Here is a 14,994-nt window from a genome sequence, read left to right as displayed (position 1 = left end):
TTGCAGCTTCTCTCCTGGAGGCGCTGGGGGTGGGGATAGGGGCTGTGGGCTCCTATTGGGCTCCCACAATAGATGGGAGGGGTGCTGTGGTCTACTCCCTGCAGTGGCCACTGGGGGCGCAGCTCTGGGCCGAGGTGCAAACTCTTGCTGAGGTGCTCTTGGAGGGGTCTTCGCCACCCTACCCCCCACCCTGAGCCTTCCACAACTCTCAGACCTTCTTGCCCACCGTTACCACTTCCAGGCTTGCCAATAAGGGTCTGGGATAGAGAGGATTGGTAGCAAGAAAAGGCAAGCACTCAGATTGCAATGGTCTTGCGTGGTCCAGGCCAAGACAGCCGGTTTAGTCCCTCCACGCTCTTCGTGAAGGCTTCTTGTTGTTGTTGTTGTTTTGGTGTGTGTGTGTGGGGGGGGGGGGGTGAAAGTCTCGCAGTATAACGCAGGCTAGGTTGGAGCTTACTATAACCCTGACTAGACTAGAACTCCTTGGTGATCCTCGGTCTCTCAAGTACTGGGATTTTAAACACAGCTCGCACTGTAATGCTTTTAAAGAATGAGACTTACTTTTACTTCATATTATTTTAATAATATTTGAATTTTTACTACACACTTTTACTTTATTATATTTTTTAATCACGTATTGAAGTTTTTATTGGGAAGATTAAAGGGAGTGGCAAGATATTCAAAGATAGGATTCCAAATAGAGTTGGGAGCCAGCACTTTCCGGGAAGTTAAGGGACCTTTGTCGAACTCTGAGCGGGCCTTCAAGAAGTGACTAGGGTGTCAGTCCCTGCACCTGCTACCGGAGGGCCAGAGGAGGACGCGGCCAGCACAGGGAGACAGCCCTGCCTCAGGGAGCAGTTCAGTTAGCAGAGCAGTATTGCCTGCTGCAGGCCTAGAGCAAGAAGCAGAGAGGAGGAGATAGCTGGTATCTGAGGTGCGAAGCGCCCCTGGAGGCTGAGGGTGAGCTTGAGGGCACAGCATTTGCAGAGGCGGGGTCCCTGCTTCATAGAGGGGGTCCCTGCTTCCTGTGGAAGCACTGGAGTGTGCAGTTCTTCTTTGTGCATTTGACATCTTAAGAGAATCACATCTTGTACAGGATACAGTGCTTTCCGCTGGCAGCTTCCAGAGGAGCACACACACACACACACACACATACACACGCGCGCGAGCGCACACACACACATACACACACACACACACACACACACACACACACACACACACACACACACACACACCTCTATTGTAGACTAGCTGTGCTGGCCAGAAACCATAGCCTAAATCCTTGCCTTATCTGGTGGAATAGGAGCTGGGCACCCAAGAGATCTCTTCTGAGACCAAGGCACTCTACAGCTGAGAAAACGAATGGTTTATAGTTTGCTACTGTCACGTATAAACACAATTTTAGTTTACTGAGCACATACCAAGCGTTAGATACCCTGGAAAGTCCCCACATGGACTGCCTCCTTGTTAACGGTGGGCAAACAAGCCAGTTGCAATACCCAAATCTAGTCTTTAAGTGGGACATCTGTGTCATGGCGTTAGAGATATAAAGCCACTCTCTGCAGTCTCTTAAGATGTGTATGAATCATTCAGAAATGCTGAAGTGTGGATTAGGGGAAATCTGTCTCAGGGCCAGAAATGTGCCTTTCAGACACGCCTCCGGTGGCACGGATGCTGCTTGTGCAGGGACCACATGAGGTTGGAGGGTGGTGCTGGGAGGTCACGTTTATGGGAGGCATGCTTGTTCATAAGCTAAAGGTTGTTCAGCTCGGGCTGTGTAGGGGCTCCCCAGTTAGCAAGGTTCTATAGAAATGGAATTCTGGGGTCCAGTAGACAGGTTTTTACATCTTGGTTCTATCGAAGGTTCTGTGAGCCTCGACAGGAGACCTGAAATCTTTGTGTGCAAAACGTGTCTGCAAAGATGTCCAGATGTTCTCTCTGAGGCAGGCTAAAGCTGTCAGCGCCTGGCAGGCAGTAGGGCTCAGTAAACAGCAATGCTTTTGAGTAGCAGAATTTGGTTGGGGCTGATCTCAGATTAAGGGTTTGAAAAACCCGCCTATAATGGAGGTGGAAAGGGAGACGAGAATGACTGCGCCCCCGTGTGGTGAATACCTGAACTGCAAGTGCAGTGCTTCATGGAACCCTAGTCTAGGGAGGAAGGGAGGGAGGGAGGGAGGGAGAGAGGGAAGTGAGTAAATGTGATCTTCTTCCCACCAGCTCTGTGGTCTTAAGGAAGTTCTCTCGATGGCAGCACTAGAGGATCTGGACCTTCAGATGATCTCTGATGCCACCATGATCTGGGATTCTTTTTTTTATAGTTAGGTTGTCTTTGTCCACCTCTCCCAGGCCGGCTGTTAGAGACCTTTGAGGCAGTTTCCACTGAGCTGCAGTAACCCCATTAAATTCTAGTATTGTCTAGACTTGTGCCTCCAGAAAAGGATGGAGAGATTACTAGAAATTATCCAACCTTCATTCAACTAAATAAGGCTTTCTTCAGGCTCTATTTGTCCCACTAAGAGCTGGGGCACCCTAAGGCCAGCTTGAATATGTTAATCTGATAGACAGCTTTTCTAAGCCCAGACTATACCAGACACTCAGAACAGGGCTTCTTATTTTGTTTGAGGCAGGATCTCATGTAGCCCAGGCTGGCCTTGAACACGTGATCCTCCACCTCGTGAGTACTGGGGTAACAAGGCATATACTACCACATCTGGTTTCATGCACAGGCAAGCACTTTACCAATTGAAGAACATCACCAGCCTAAAACTCTCTTTTAAGTTAATTGTCTCAGTGTTTTGTTATGGCAAGGGAGAGCTGACAATTAGAGTCAGCATGTCAACCTTCGAGGTCAGGGCTTCCTCCTAGTCATCCTCCGACTCCATTTAATGAATATTCAATGAGAAACTATCTGTCCAACCAGAAGCAATCACAGCTAAGCTGCCTCCTCCTCAAAAGCCAAGGCCAGCGCATATCTGACAACATAACTACTTAGCCTGGGTTCCAGAAGGTTTGGTCAGAAGGTAATGTGACCACAAAACAATATGATTTTAAAAAGTTTTTTTGATATGCACTGGTGCTTTGCCCTCAATGTATGTCAGATCTTGGTGTTACTGACAGTTGTGAGCTGACATATAGGTTCTGGGAATTGGACCCAAATCCTCTGGAAGAATAGTCAGTGCTCTTTTTTTTTTTTTTTTTTTTTTTAGTCAGTGCTCTTAACCGCTAAGTCATCTTCTCCAGCCCCACAATGTGATTTCTTATGTAGACTTGCCCCTTGAGAGAGTGATTTACTCTAATGACATCATTTCGCACCGCCCATCAATTTCCGCCTCACCCCAATCATGTCCCAACAATTTAGAAATGCATCTTTGTTGTTGCTGATGATGACAGAGACCATGTTCACCCTCCGGCCTATCTGCATCTTTTATAGTCTCTTGGATACAGCAACTCAGGTTCCTTAAGGATTGATTGGTTGGGGAAAGCAAAGGAGAGAGTCACGTGTTATGATTGTAATCAGAAAGAGGCATCTACTGAGACTGTGTGGAATTTTCCAAAATCCATTTCTAAAGAGAAGTGATAGAAATGTTTTAAGCTAAAATGCCCTAACCCCAAATCATGAACTTCCTCTGGCCAACAGTTTGGAATCCGTCTTCTTACTGGGACTCATCTTTCCTGACTGACAATAGCTCTCAGTTGAATGGGATTTGCTGTTATTCTTTTAAGAGTTGAAATGCTTTCCTTGGGCCAGTAAGATGGGTCATCCCAGGCTTTGATCTCCTGGACCGTATGTAAGGGTGCAAAAGAGAGAACAGACTCCCAGGAGTTGTTCTCTGACCTCACTGGTGTGCTGGGGCACGTGTGCCACTTCCCACACAGTTAACTAAACAATTTTGAAAAACGTTTAAAAAGATTTTCTGGTCCTACACAGAATGGTGTCTCTGCGTGTGCTATTAACTACCAGAAAATAGTCAGGGTGCCATGAGATCTGGGGTCCTGAATGCCTGGTAGATTTGGCATAAACCAAGTGAAAGGTAGGGTAGCCCTGAAGATGAGTGATATGCAAGCCCAGCCAACGTGACAGGGACCAAATGAGACCAATGCTGCCTCCATGTTCCTCATACTTGTGAGGTGAAGCAAATAGGAAGTCTTGTTGCCTGAGAAGGTGAGGCCAAAACAGATAAAGGAGACAGAGCTTTGTCATTGTCTCAGTGAGGCTAAGTATTTGTCCCGTGGGGCCTGTCCTTTAGGATGTGTCCTAAACCCAGAGACAGAGGGATAGAGGGCCATCTAGTTGCTCTAGAGATGACATCTATGTGAGAAGATGGGGAACAGAGGAGCTCCAGCTAACGGTGCCCCCGTCACTCCAGGAAGATGACCCCTGTCCTGAGATCTTACAGTGCCATTCTCCCACCAGCCTCCACCACCAATTCCGAAGGACCAACTGCCCAAACCTTGGAGGGGAAACTGGGTAGAGGTGGCCTGGGCTATTCGGTCCACTAAAAAGGACAAGAGCATCAGGCCTCCTAGGAAAAAAACGTCTGAGGGAAGAAGGAATATGGATAAATTTATTAGTTAAATACTGATTTTACAGCCATTTCACCTTAAGACAATGTTAACGGGTCGTGGAGGAGGGGATCATGGGAAGGCGGCCTTGAGGGAGGACACAAGTGTAAATGCTGGCCGTGACTTAGACTCTTGGTTCAAAGCTATTCTCTGCTACGGCCAGTAAGGTTTAGGGGTTGGGGCTGGGGGATTGGGGTACAATAAGGGAATGCCACAGTTGGCTACAGCTCTGTGGGTGATGAGGACAAGGAAGAATCTTTAGGGGGGGTCAGTAATGGTGGGGGTAAGGGGAGAAGGCCAATTCTAGGACAGCTACAAGCAACGGCGATCTCATCGGGCCCGGAGACATCTTCTTCCATCTGTCACCTTAGCCTTTTCCCCAAGTTTCCTTTTGTTGTATCTGCTTTGAACTTATCTTGCAGAGACTCTGTTCTTCTTTCGTGCTGGGGAAAGGCCCGGATCCAGGTAACTGCCTGACTGGAGAGGCCATGGCTTGGCCGGCTCAGAGCAAGCAAGCTGGAGTCCTGGAGCGGGATGGTGCTGTAGGAACAACCTCCAGAGGGACCCACGGTGCCGAGGGGCACAGTCCCCAGAGCTGCTTCTGTAGTAGCATGTTTTGTTCCTCCTTGGAACCCCTGTGTGTGAAGGGGTTAAAAGGGATGCTAGGAGTAGCACCAAGTGGTATTCGCCTACTACACACCTGAGCGCTAGTTCTGCGGAGGGTAGGAGATGTCCAGGCTGGAGAGGAAAAGGGTTGGATGTCCCTGGGAGAGGAAGGAGAGGCCACCACTGCCGGACTGTGGTTTGATGAAGCTCTCCTGTGTGATGGGTGATGTGCCTTCCTTCCCCCTTCCCTCCCCCCCACCCCCACCACCCCATACCTCCCCCAGGAAGCACTCAGTAACATCTGATTGCACTCAGCACTTTTGGAGTCAGATCTGGTATGTGGGGCCATGCAAGGGATGTGTCATGCCTCAAGGGGAGTGTTGGACAAGGGCAAAGGCTGCCACATCCCGTCCTCAGCAAGTGGACACCCTGCTCAGGCTACAGAGGATGTCTTTAAGCCTGAGCCCCTACAGCCACCCTAGGAGCACAAAGGAAAAGCCCCGCCCCCTAGAGACCCGGGTGGGGATCTGGGGGGTGAAGGAGACTTGTGTGTTTATCCTGAGTGGGCAGGCAGAGAAGGAGAAAGAAGAGCCTCACGGTGCTGTGCTTGCAGCAAAGTAGAGGGGGTCGGGGGGGGGCTTGTCTGTAGGAATGCAGGTTCTTTCCAGTGGTCCACCTGGGAAAGGCAGTTGTAGAAACCCAGTACCCACATCCCTAAGCGATTGTCAACAACTTCAAGTTCTACCCAGTTGTTCTTCGGGAGTTGTTCCCAGACAAAGGGGCTGGCCAGGGTGCCCCAGCCTCAGACTTTGCTGGGCCCCCCCCCCCCAGGTCCCAAGTCCGAGCAGGAATTTGAAGAGGGAGAGGGGAGGCTGATTATGCGGTGATTATGTCCCCGTGGCTGTCAGCCAGGACCAGGCTGTTCCAAGAGTCCTGCTTGGAGCTGGCCTGCGATGTCTGAGTGACAGGAGATGCATAGCCTTGTGGGGAGAGCTTCAGAGCCGACAGCGCTGGATGGATGGAGGGCCCATGGCTGGACACGGTACTGACAGAGAATGTCTGGAAGGCAGAGAGCACAGTGAGTCAGTAGGATGCTCCTGGGGCCCCAGGGATCAGGGCTGGGGGAGGGGACATGAGAGTAAGACTCCAGCTGCTCCCCTGGGCCCTCCAGCTGCAGGGGCTCCCCAGTGGCTTCTAAGCCACAACCCAGGAGTTCCGTGCTGCTGTGCTTTCTCGGAAGGCTCTAACAGCATCAAGAGACACCCTCATCACCACTTCCGGGTCAGAGAGAGGTCTTCCAGGTCAGACTGAGGTCATTCCCTTCATCCTGAAAGGGTCCTAACACTCTTGCTTCTGCGGAACCAAGGTCTCTCTGGATCACTCTATACTGATGGTAGAATGCTCAAACAGCCTTTCACAATTAGGGATAATGGGGGCTGGGAAAGGGAACCTGTGAGTTCCTCATCCTTAAAGAGGCAGAGGTACAGGGCTGCCACCATACCTGCAGGAGGCCATGGTCCCCTGTTGGACCATCCTGAGGGTCTCAGGAAGCTGGAACTCATGAAAACAGCTTCCTGCCCATGTCTGCCCCAACCTGTCCACTGTGGTTCCTGTGTTCCTCTGTGTGCCATACTAACAGGGCCCTCTGGCCTCCTCTGACATGCTTTCAAGGCCAAGGTCAAAGCTTCTCAAGCTCTCGAATTCAAGTCTGCTTCCAACCCCAACACTCAAGACTGACTCAGGGAGTAGTTGTGCTATCTGCCATGTGCACCCTGGGTGCGGTCCCTCTTCTTGTCCCCGAAGGCCACAGCACAGCACAGGGAAGATGCTGAGTGGCATTATTTGTGTCCAGATTGCGGCAACTGGTGGGGCGAGGGCTCGGAGGCCAGGCTGTGCCAAGCCCTGCAGCTCACCTCCCAAGGCTGGTCTGGCCACTAGGGGATGGAGAATCTACCTCCTTATCAGCCCTGCCACCCTACCCACCTGGGACATGGAACTGCTGTGCCCGTAGTGAGATGACAGCCCAGGCTCTGTCTTGATGGGGCGCATCTCTTCGCTGCTGCTGTTGCTGCTGCTGGTGGCGTTGCTGGAGTTGCTGGAGGCACTGCTAGTGGGAGGGACGCTCTCTCCGGGAGGACCTGCGAGGAGGCAGAGGCAGGGAACCCAGTTCAGCAGCAGGGACAGCAGAGGCCTTACTGACATCTGCTGGAGGCTGGGGAAGGAGAACAGCGCCTCTCAAAGTCGGAAGGAAGGATCAGAATTCCAAGGAGATTCTTCTGCCTTCTTAAAACAGTGTCTGCTGGAGCCCAGACTAGTTGCAGACTCACTGTGTGGTTAAGGATGCCACTGAACTTATGATATTGCTGCCTCCACCTCCTGAGTGCTGGGATTACTGACCTGTGGCACCTCCTGTGTGCTGAGTTAGCACTCTACCCACCCAACTACACCGCCAGCCCCCAAGGGAACTTTTTCAAATGACTCGGTGATTCCATTATGACCGTAGATCCATTAGACACCTTCCTGATGACCGCATCAGTCTGGGATTACACACTCTTGGTGTAACTTTTAAATGCAAATACTATAGATTTCAGGATCCTGCCAGAAGGTTCTGGAACAACTTACAATTAACTCTATTAATTTCTCTGTGACCAAGTATGGACAGCTGCACTGCTTGGGATAAATGGAGATAACAAATGGCCCTTGCCTGCCACATGGGAGGAAGGATGCTAGTGGGGGGGGGGCACTGCTACAGTGACAGCCTGGGGGGCAGAAAAAGGCAGGACCCCTGGGGAGTGGCAGAAGCTTCTTCCAGAAGGCCCTGTTGAATATAAGAAAGTAGAATGCTTTCCAGGCCTCTGGTGGTGAAAATGGGCATCTTGGTGAGTCTGCCTGTCTGGTGCGAGAAGGTGACGTGTCCATCACATTAGCCGGTTCATCCCCTCTGCAACCGAACGCAGTCAGGTCCTAATCCTCATTTGGTGGTGTGCAGCAAAGAAGGCACTGAGTAGAAGCCGTTAATGACCTTCTTAATCTAGAAACTGAGAGGGCGTTGCCTGAGATAGTGGCTCATGCCTATGAACCTGGCACGTAGGAGGCTCTGGCGGGAGGGTCATGAGTTCAAGGCTATTCTGAGCTACATAGAAACCATGAAGATGGCAGAGCATATGGATCCGGGAGAACATTCCAGATCCCAGTCAATAGCAATGTGATTGTAAGCCATTGCACTGGACCCTCAGTTTGCTTATCAGGTTCACGGGATTAAAAAAAAAATTGCTTCTCTGAAGGGACTTGTGCAAGCTTGGAGCACTATGTGACATTACACATCAGCCTGTCAGGAGCATGGCTAACGAGAGCTTGTCTGCTTTCGTTACAGCATAAAAGACAGGAGTTGGGGAGGGTGGGGTTGGGGGGAGGGGTTCATGGTGCTGACTCCTTTACTGGGTTATTAGGCTGTCCTGAGAGAAGTGGGTGGAGGAAGAGGGAACCATCATACCCTGGCTGCCTGCGTTGGCCACTCTCCGGAGCAGACACGGCTGTCATATGCCCTGGGAGCTGCTGACTTGTTCACACACTTACACACAGATCTATTCCTCACCTGCCGGTGCCTTCGATTTATTCAGGTTCTTGGGCTTCCGTTTTCTGGTTTGAATCCCCTCCTTCCGCATTGCAAGAGGCCTGGGTACCTGGAGGGTTGGAAGTTAAATATATGGCTTTCCATTTTAGACACACACACACACACACACACACACACACACAAATGAAGGCTTTTGAAAGAAGGAGCAAATGGATTCTCTTCTGAAGGGAAGATGAGTGAGACCCACAGAATAGGAAGGGAGGAGGGCATGAGAGGGTATAGGTAGGGCATAGACACAGCAGGGCAGGGCATCCACTCACCCCATGGAGCTTCATGTAGAGGCCGCAGGCATTGCACACAGGTTCGCCCTCGGCATTACGGCGCCACAGCGTGGTGGTGGTGGTCTGGCAGTTGGCACAGGAGAGGCCTACCCGGCGGGAAGCGGACTACAACATAGGAAGGAAGTGTTTTTGTGTCTAGCAGTACTAGGCCAGAATAGTTTCATATGAGCCCTCGGGCCAGTCTTCGCACCGTTTCTGGGTACCTAGACCACTCATGGAAACAGATGCAAGCCAAACCAGAGAGAGCCTCAGGGTATGGCATGAGTGACCTGGGCACTGTCAACAGAGAAACTCTTCCCCAAGGGGGAGCTCTTGAATCTCAGTACCTGAGGGTGTTTAGGGTGAGGGATTTGAGGAACCTAAATGAGGAAGCTTCAGAAGCCTCTATTCCCCTCCCCTGTCATAACACCAGGGTTGGTATTGGTCAGAGTCAGGTGGCATAAACGGGGCACAGACCCAGGCTGCAACTACACTGCCCCAGTGCCAGGCTTTCCCAGCCAGGACCCACACGTACTGCTTTGTCTTCTTGAATTCTGGGTCTTTCTAGGTGATCAGCTGAAAATAAGGCGGCTTCTAGTTTATGTTGGCCTTCAAGACTAAGGGGACTGGAGACTGGGAGGCTTTGATCTGGCTCCCTGTGGCCAGTGGCTGGCACCACTCACTTCTCTGAACTTTACTTTCTACCATTGAGTGGTGATGGGGATGGATTAGCTGGGCCAGGATCGTTGGGGTGAGTGCAAGCTCACCCTAAAGGTGTGAGAGGCTCTTTTTTTTTTTAAATTCCTACCTACCCAAACCCTCAGTCCATAGCCTCTAATTCCAAAATTTCAAGCTGAGCAAGAGCCTCAAAGCCAAGTGCAGGAAGGAAGGGAGAAGCTGACTGTTTTCTGGGCTGGTGGGCCTAAGCATAGAGACGCTCTCTTACCAGCCGGCGCTGAGGCTTAATAAGGGGTCGGTTGATGCCGTTCATCTTGTGGTAGAGGCCACAGGCATTGCACAGGTAGTGTCCTGTCCCGTCTCGCCTCCAGAGTGGGGTGGACATGGCCCCACAATTGACACATTCTCTGCCTTCTGAGAAGTCATCAAACATATCTACTGGGGGAGGACACAAGAGAAAGGACACAGGTAATTATTTATTTGTTTGGTTTGGAGACCTTTCACCTAGAAGGCACGGCAAGAGGTCTCTCCAGGCCACTCTTTCTTCCTCAGTAGGGACTGCATGGTGAGTGGCTTTTACTGCCCACCATCCAGATACAGCTGGACTGCCCGAGGAAGAGTTGTCAGCTACCCAGGCTAGAGGGGCCGTTTCTGAGTCCAGATCTTGCCCCCAGAGTCTTCATAGCGTCCATCCACCTAACCTACTCCGACCCCTCTTGTCATTTTCCTTTCCAAAATTATAACTGTGTCGATGATTTGAACATGAAATGTCCCCACAGGAACACCTGTTCCCCAGCTGGTGGCTCTATTTTGGGAGGCTGTGGAACCCGGTTAGGAGGTGGGGCCTGGCTGACAGCAGTCTCAAGGTTATACTGGGACCCATTGTCCCTGCTTTCTGGTCTGTTGCACTCTGAAACTTCCACAGTATGCTGTTGGACCTACCCACTCTCCACACTACGCTGTTGGCTCTACCCACTCTCCACAGCATGCTGTCGGCCCTGTCCACTCTCCACAGTTCGCTGTCGGCCCTATCCACTCTGCCGTGTTTCCTTTGCCACGGTGGACCGAATCCCTATGAAATCATAAGCTAAAATAAGTCTGTCTTCTGTTCAAGCATCCCTAGGCATTGCGGTCATAATAATTGTAAAAGTAAAGGCATTGGTATTATAGGGGAATGAGCACCCAAACATGTGGAGAGCATACAGGTCACAGCAGTGTTTCGAGCATGTTACTGTGTTCTGTCCTTGGTAAGACCTCCTGTGTGAACACGTGCTCTTGCCTAGCTGAGGTCAAGCAATATGGCCGAGCCTATCTTGCTTTTCTTCGGTTTGCTTAATGCCTTAATGTGTTGCCACACTGGAAATGGGTTATAAGCGCCCTCCAGCACGGTGTGATATAGTCACGGAACAGTGCCCCCAGCTTCCCCCAACCCCCACTTCCACTCCTGCTCTTCAAGAACTGCTTAATCTCTGTCCAGTTCCTCCTATTTTGTTTTGTAAACACCGGCCTCCCTACGTAAATCTGTTGAGTTTCTGACTATTACTCCGAATACTATCCTAGGAGAACTTTAGGTCACAGAGACTAGAGTTCTATTTACATTCTTCAATTTGTAGTTCGCTTAGTTTCCCCACTTGGGACAGTTAGCTTTGTTAACTTGACACCTGGGACAACTGTCAACTTGAATTTTACCTCAGAAGAAAGTCGGACGGTTTACATGAGACTGGCCATGAGCACATGTATGGAAGATTGTCTTAATTAAGCTAATCGATGTGCAAAGACCCAGCCCAGTGTAGGCAGCAGCATTCTCTATGTGAGGAATCCTGAGCTGCGCCAAGAGCAGAACAAAGCGGCGCAAAGCAAGCGAGCGAGCGAGCAAGCGTGTGAGCATGCGTGCATCCATACCTCTCTGCTCTTAGGGTAACTGTGCCGTGAACAATTACCTCAAGCTCCTGCTGCTGTGACTCCCCACAAGGATGGACTGTAACTTGGAATTGCAACCTAAAATAACCCCTTTCTCCCCTCTGTCTCTTTTTGTCAGGGTATTTTGCCAAAGCAACAGAAATGAATCTAGGATATTTCTTCTAACCATATGTGTGATCTGGTGTTACTCTTTGCTCTGTTTCCCTGTATATGAAGCATACAATAAAGATGTCTACTGTGATCTGTAGTGCTTTAGAGTCCATAAAATGTGTCCGCCCTCCCCCAGAAGGCTGTCATTGTCATCTTTCATTCACTACCCCTTCCCTTCTCACTGCCTGAGCGAGAGAGGTATGGTTGGTTTTCTCATTCCCTTTGGCCTATGTAAGGCCTGGTTAAAAACTTCCAGAAGTCTCTCTGGCTCACACCATCTAAGTTTTCTGTCTCTAAGCACAGCCACCTTGGTCTCCAGATCGCCCTTGTCCTCGTACCAAAGGCAATGCTGAGCTCTCCAGGGAGGCCGCCAGGGTTAAAGGGGAGTCCGTCACTCCTTCAGGCCCCAGCCCTGGGGTTCACCAGCCCCACTGTTCAGTAACCAACAGTAAGGGAATGTTGGGGTAGAAGAGGGTAGGTCGCCCTCCCCACAGCTCTGGGTACACAAACAGTCATTTACACCTGCAAACAGGCAGCAGCGTGTCTGTACCAAGCAAACAATGTACAGGTGTGGGGAGCTGTTTGCTCAGGCCAGGGAGTTAGGGAAAGCCAGCACAGGGAGGCTATTTTTACACCTGCGTCACACTGAAAGCCCTTCATCAAGGTCGCCTGCCTCTGGAGGTGACTCTTGAACGTGGCTTGCTCTCTGCTGGGCCATCAACAGCAGCACTAACACCAGCACCTTGCCTGTGGCCTGCCAGCCTGGCTCTTTTCTCTCAAGCCCACTACTGAGAGCGGTAGGAAGGCCAGGAGTTCACAGAGCCAATAAATAGCCAGAGGAGCCAGGAGCTAGCCAGCAATGGCAGCCTTTTATTTGCCATGAACACTAGATGGCACTACAGCCTCAAAGTTAAACTGAGACTGCTGACCGGCTTAAATCGCACCCTGGGATCGGGGACTATGCTCACTGTCCTAATCCAAACCTCTTGGAAGCCTTTGGTTCTGTTTTTCTTTATCTCGGAAGAGATAAAGGAAGATGGCAGAGTATAAAATAAACTCCTATGTAACCATCAACTGGTTTCTAACAATTTGTGGACAATTTTGTCTCACCTGTACCTCTCTCCATTCATTTTAACCCATCCTGTACTACAGGAGAAAACCTGAGATCCTGTCATTCCATCAATGTCTCAAGTCTGTTTCTCCAACCGAGCATCTCCAACGCTTCCCTCAGAGATGCTCACACAAGTTTCCTTTTCACAGTGGTTCATTTAAGCCCTAGGGTGGAAACCCCTCATGATCCATCCCTCTTTGTGAGAAGGGAGATCCCGGCTTTTCTTCACACTCGGGATATTACGAGTGGGCATATATCATCAAAGGAAATTAGCACCATCCACAGATGTGTCCTCTCTGCTGCTCTTACCCTTCCCTGCTCTGAGAATGCAACACACAGGTTGACCTGGGGAGGCCAAGCGAGTGCACATCAGAGAACAGGTTATGCATTCTAGCAACTGTTTTCCTGCCCAGGTAAAGTCACCGGGCACTGACCAATAAGTATTTGTCACCCACAAATATTTACCAAACACCTGTGGTTTAAGCAGGCCAGCAGATGCCACCGGAGCTAAGAGGGTTACCTTGGTCTCAGAATGCTAATGATCTAGTTTAACAAACTGGCCCTAAAAATCAATAGTGAGTGACAAGGTGACTCATTCCATCTTCAGAACTTTCAACTGGGTGTGGGGTTTGTGGCAGACACCAACCCAGATAGACCTGTCAATGTAACTCACCAACAAAGGTGAGAACTGGGCAGGAAGCAAAGACTGTGGTTCCAGGCATAGGTGTGTATGTAGTCCACCACAAAATCTTATTGCCCAACAGGTTCGATGGAATGTTACACAAAACTTTTTTTTTTAATTTTTAATTTTTATTCTTTTGGTTTTTTGAGACAGGGTTTCTCTATGTTATCTTGGCTGTCCTAGACTCAGGTTGGCCTTGAACTCACTGCGATATGCCTGCTACAAAACTTTTCTTTTATTTATTTATTTATTTAATTATTTATTTTGGTTTTTTTGAGACAGCATTTCTCTGTGTTAGCCTTGACTGTCCTGAACTAGCTTTGTAGACCAGGCTGGCCTCGAACTCACAGCGATCCGCCTTCCTCTGCCTCGCAAGGGCTAGGATTAAAGGTGTGTGCCGCCACTGCTCGGAAAAACTTTTATTTAAAAAAAAAAAGATTTATTTATTTGTGTGTGTGAGTATTCTGCCTACGTGTGTGCATGTGTACCGTGTGTGCATCTGGTGCTTGTAAAGGTGAGAAAGCATTGAACCCCCAGGAACTAGAGTCACTGCTGGTTCTGAGCCATCATTTGGGTTCTGGGAAGCGAACCCTAAGCCCTTTGCAAGAGTAACAAGCGCTCTCAAGCAACCAAGCCACCTCACGTGAAAACTTTAATAGTTAACACAAAGAGCAATATAATGGAGATGCTGGCCTGCATGCGAACTGTAAGTGACAGCAACAAAGACAGACAGAGAGCAGCTTTGAGGGACTAATTGTGGGGGCATTTGTTCTCATGAGAGCACTGGTCTATAACAACATCATAACTGCTCATTTTAAAAATTCTGATTTAGAAAAAGAAGAAATGCGATCCCCAAGCAGCTCTTAATGTCCCCCCCACCCCGGGAAGAGGGGGGCGGGGAATCTTATGCTCTTATGTCTGACACAGAAATAAACTCCCCTTGCTCCCCTGGGCTGAGGAATGGAAAGAGTGCAGCCCATCTCTGCAGCTTTGTACTTACTCTGGGGGAGAATGGGTACCAGGCTGTGAGCCCCAAATCAGCACCTCTTACTCTTCACAGGAAAGACATGGGGTGTAACTTCCCAGAGGGCAGGTTGAGAGTCCAGTCAAGGCTCCAGCTGGTGACACCCCACCCCTCTCCAGTACAGGCCCTGGTCCACCCCACTGGGAGCAGTGGGAATCCAGCCCTGGAGAGTGAGTGGGTCAGCATCCCTCCACTTTGAGAGGACAGTCTCGTAATAATAGCTGTAAAGTACTTTGCAAATAAGAGGAAAAACTTACAACAATGGCCGTGGAGTGCTCTGCAAACACCCAGCAAGATAACAATGATGGATTATTGTTCTAAGGTTGGAGAAGAGGGGCAGAGGGAGAGGAAGACCGGGGACAA

General features: G+C 50.0%; 1 protein-coding gene across 3 annotated transcripts in view; it reads right to left on the bottom strand.

Annotated features, from left to right (window-relative positions):
- Positions 1–5,456: 5,456 nt before the first annotated feature.
- The window catches only part of GATA4 (GATA binding protein 4), a 64,107-nt gene continuing 54,569 nt past the window's right edge, over positions 5,457–14,994 (bottom strand). For all 3 annotated transcript variants that reach the window (XM_084767112.1, XM_084767114.1, XM_084767113.1), the window contains 5 exons: positions 10,013–10,182; positions 9,067–9,192; positions 8,768–8,855; positions 7,156–7,310; positions 5,457–6,231 (listed from right to left, as the gene is read on the bottom strand). In XM_084767112.1, the coding sequence (XP_084623238.1) occupies positions 6,049–6,231; positions 7,156–7,310; positions 8,768–8,855; positions 9,067–9,192; positions 10,013–10,182 (722 nt within the window). In that variant the 3' untranslated portion in view covers positions 5,457–6,048. The remainder of the gene's footprint in view (positions 6,232–7,155; positions 7,311–8,767; positions 8,856–9,066; positions 9,193–10,012; positions 10,183–14,994) is intronic.

Source organism: Acomys minous (genome assembly GCF_964271855.1).
Source record: "Acomys minous genome assembly, chromosome: 18".
In the NCBI taxonomy this organism is placed as follows: domain Eukaryota; kingdom Metazoa; phylum Chordata; class Mammalia; order Rodentia; family Muridae; genus Acomys; species Acomys minous.
The sequence above is the reverse complement of the archived record's forward strand: the minus strand, read 5'-3'. Positions and strand labels throughout refer to the sequence as shown.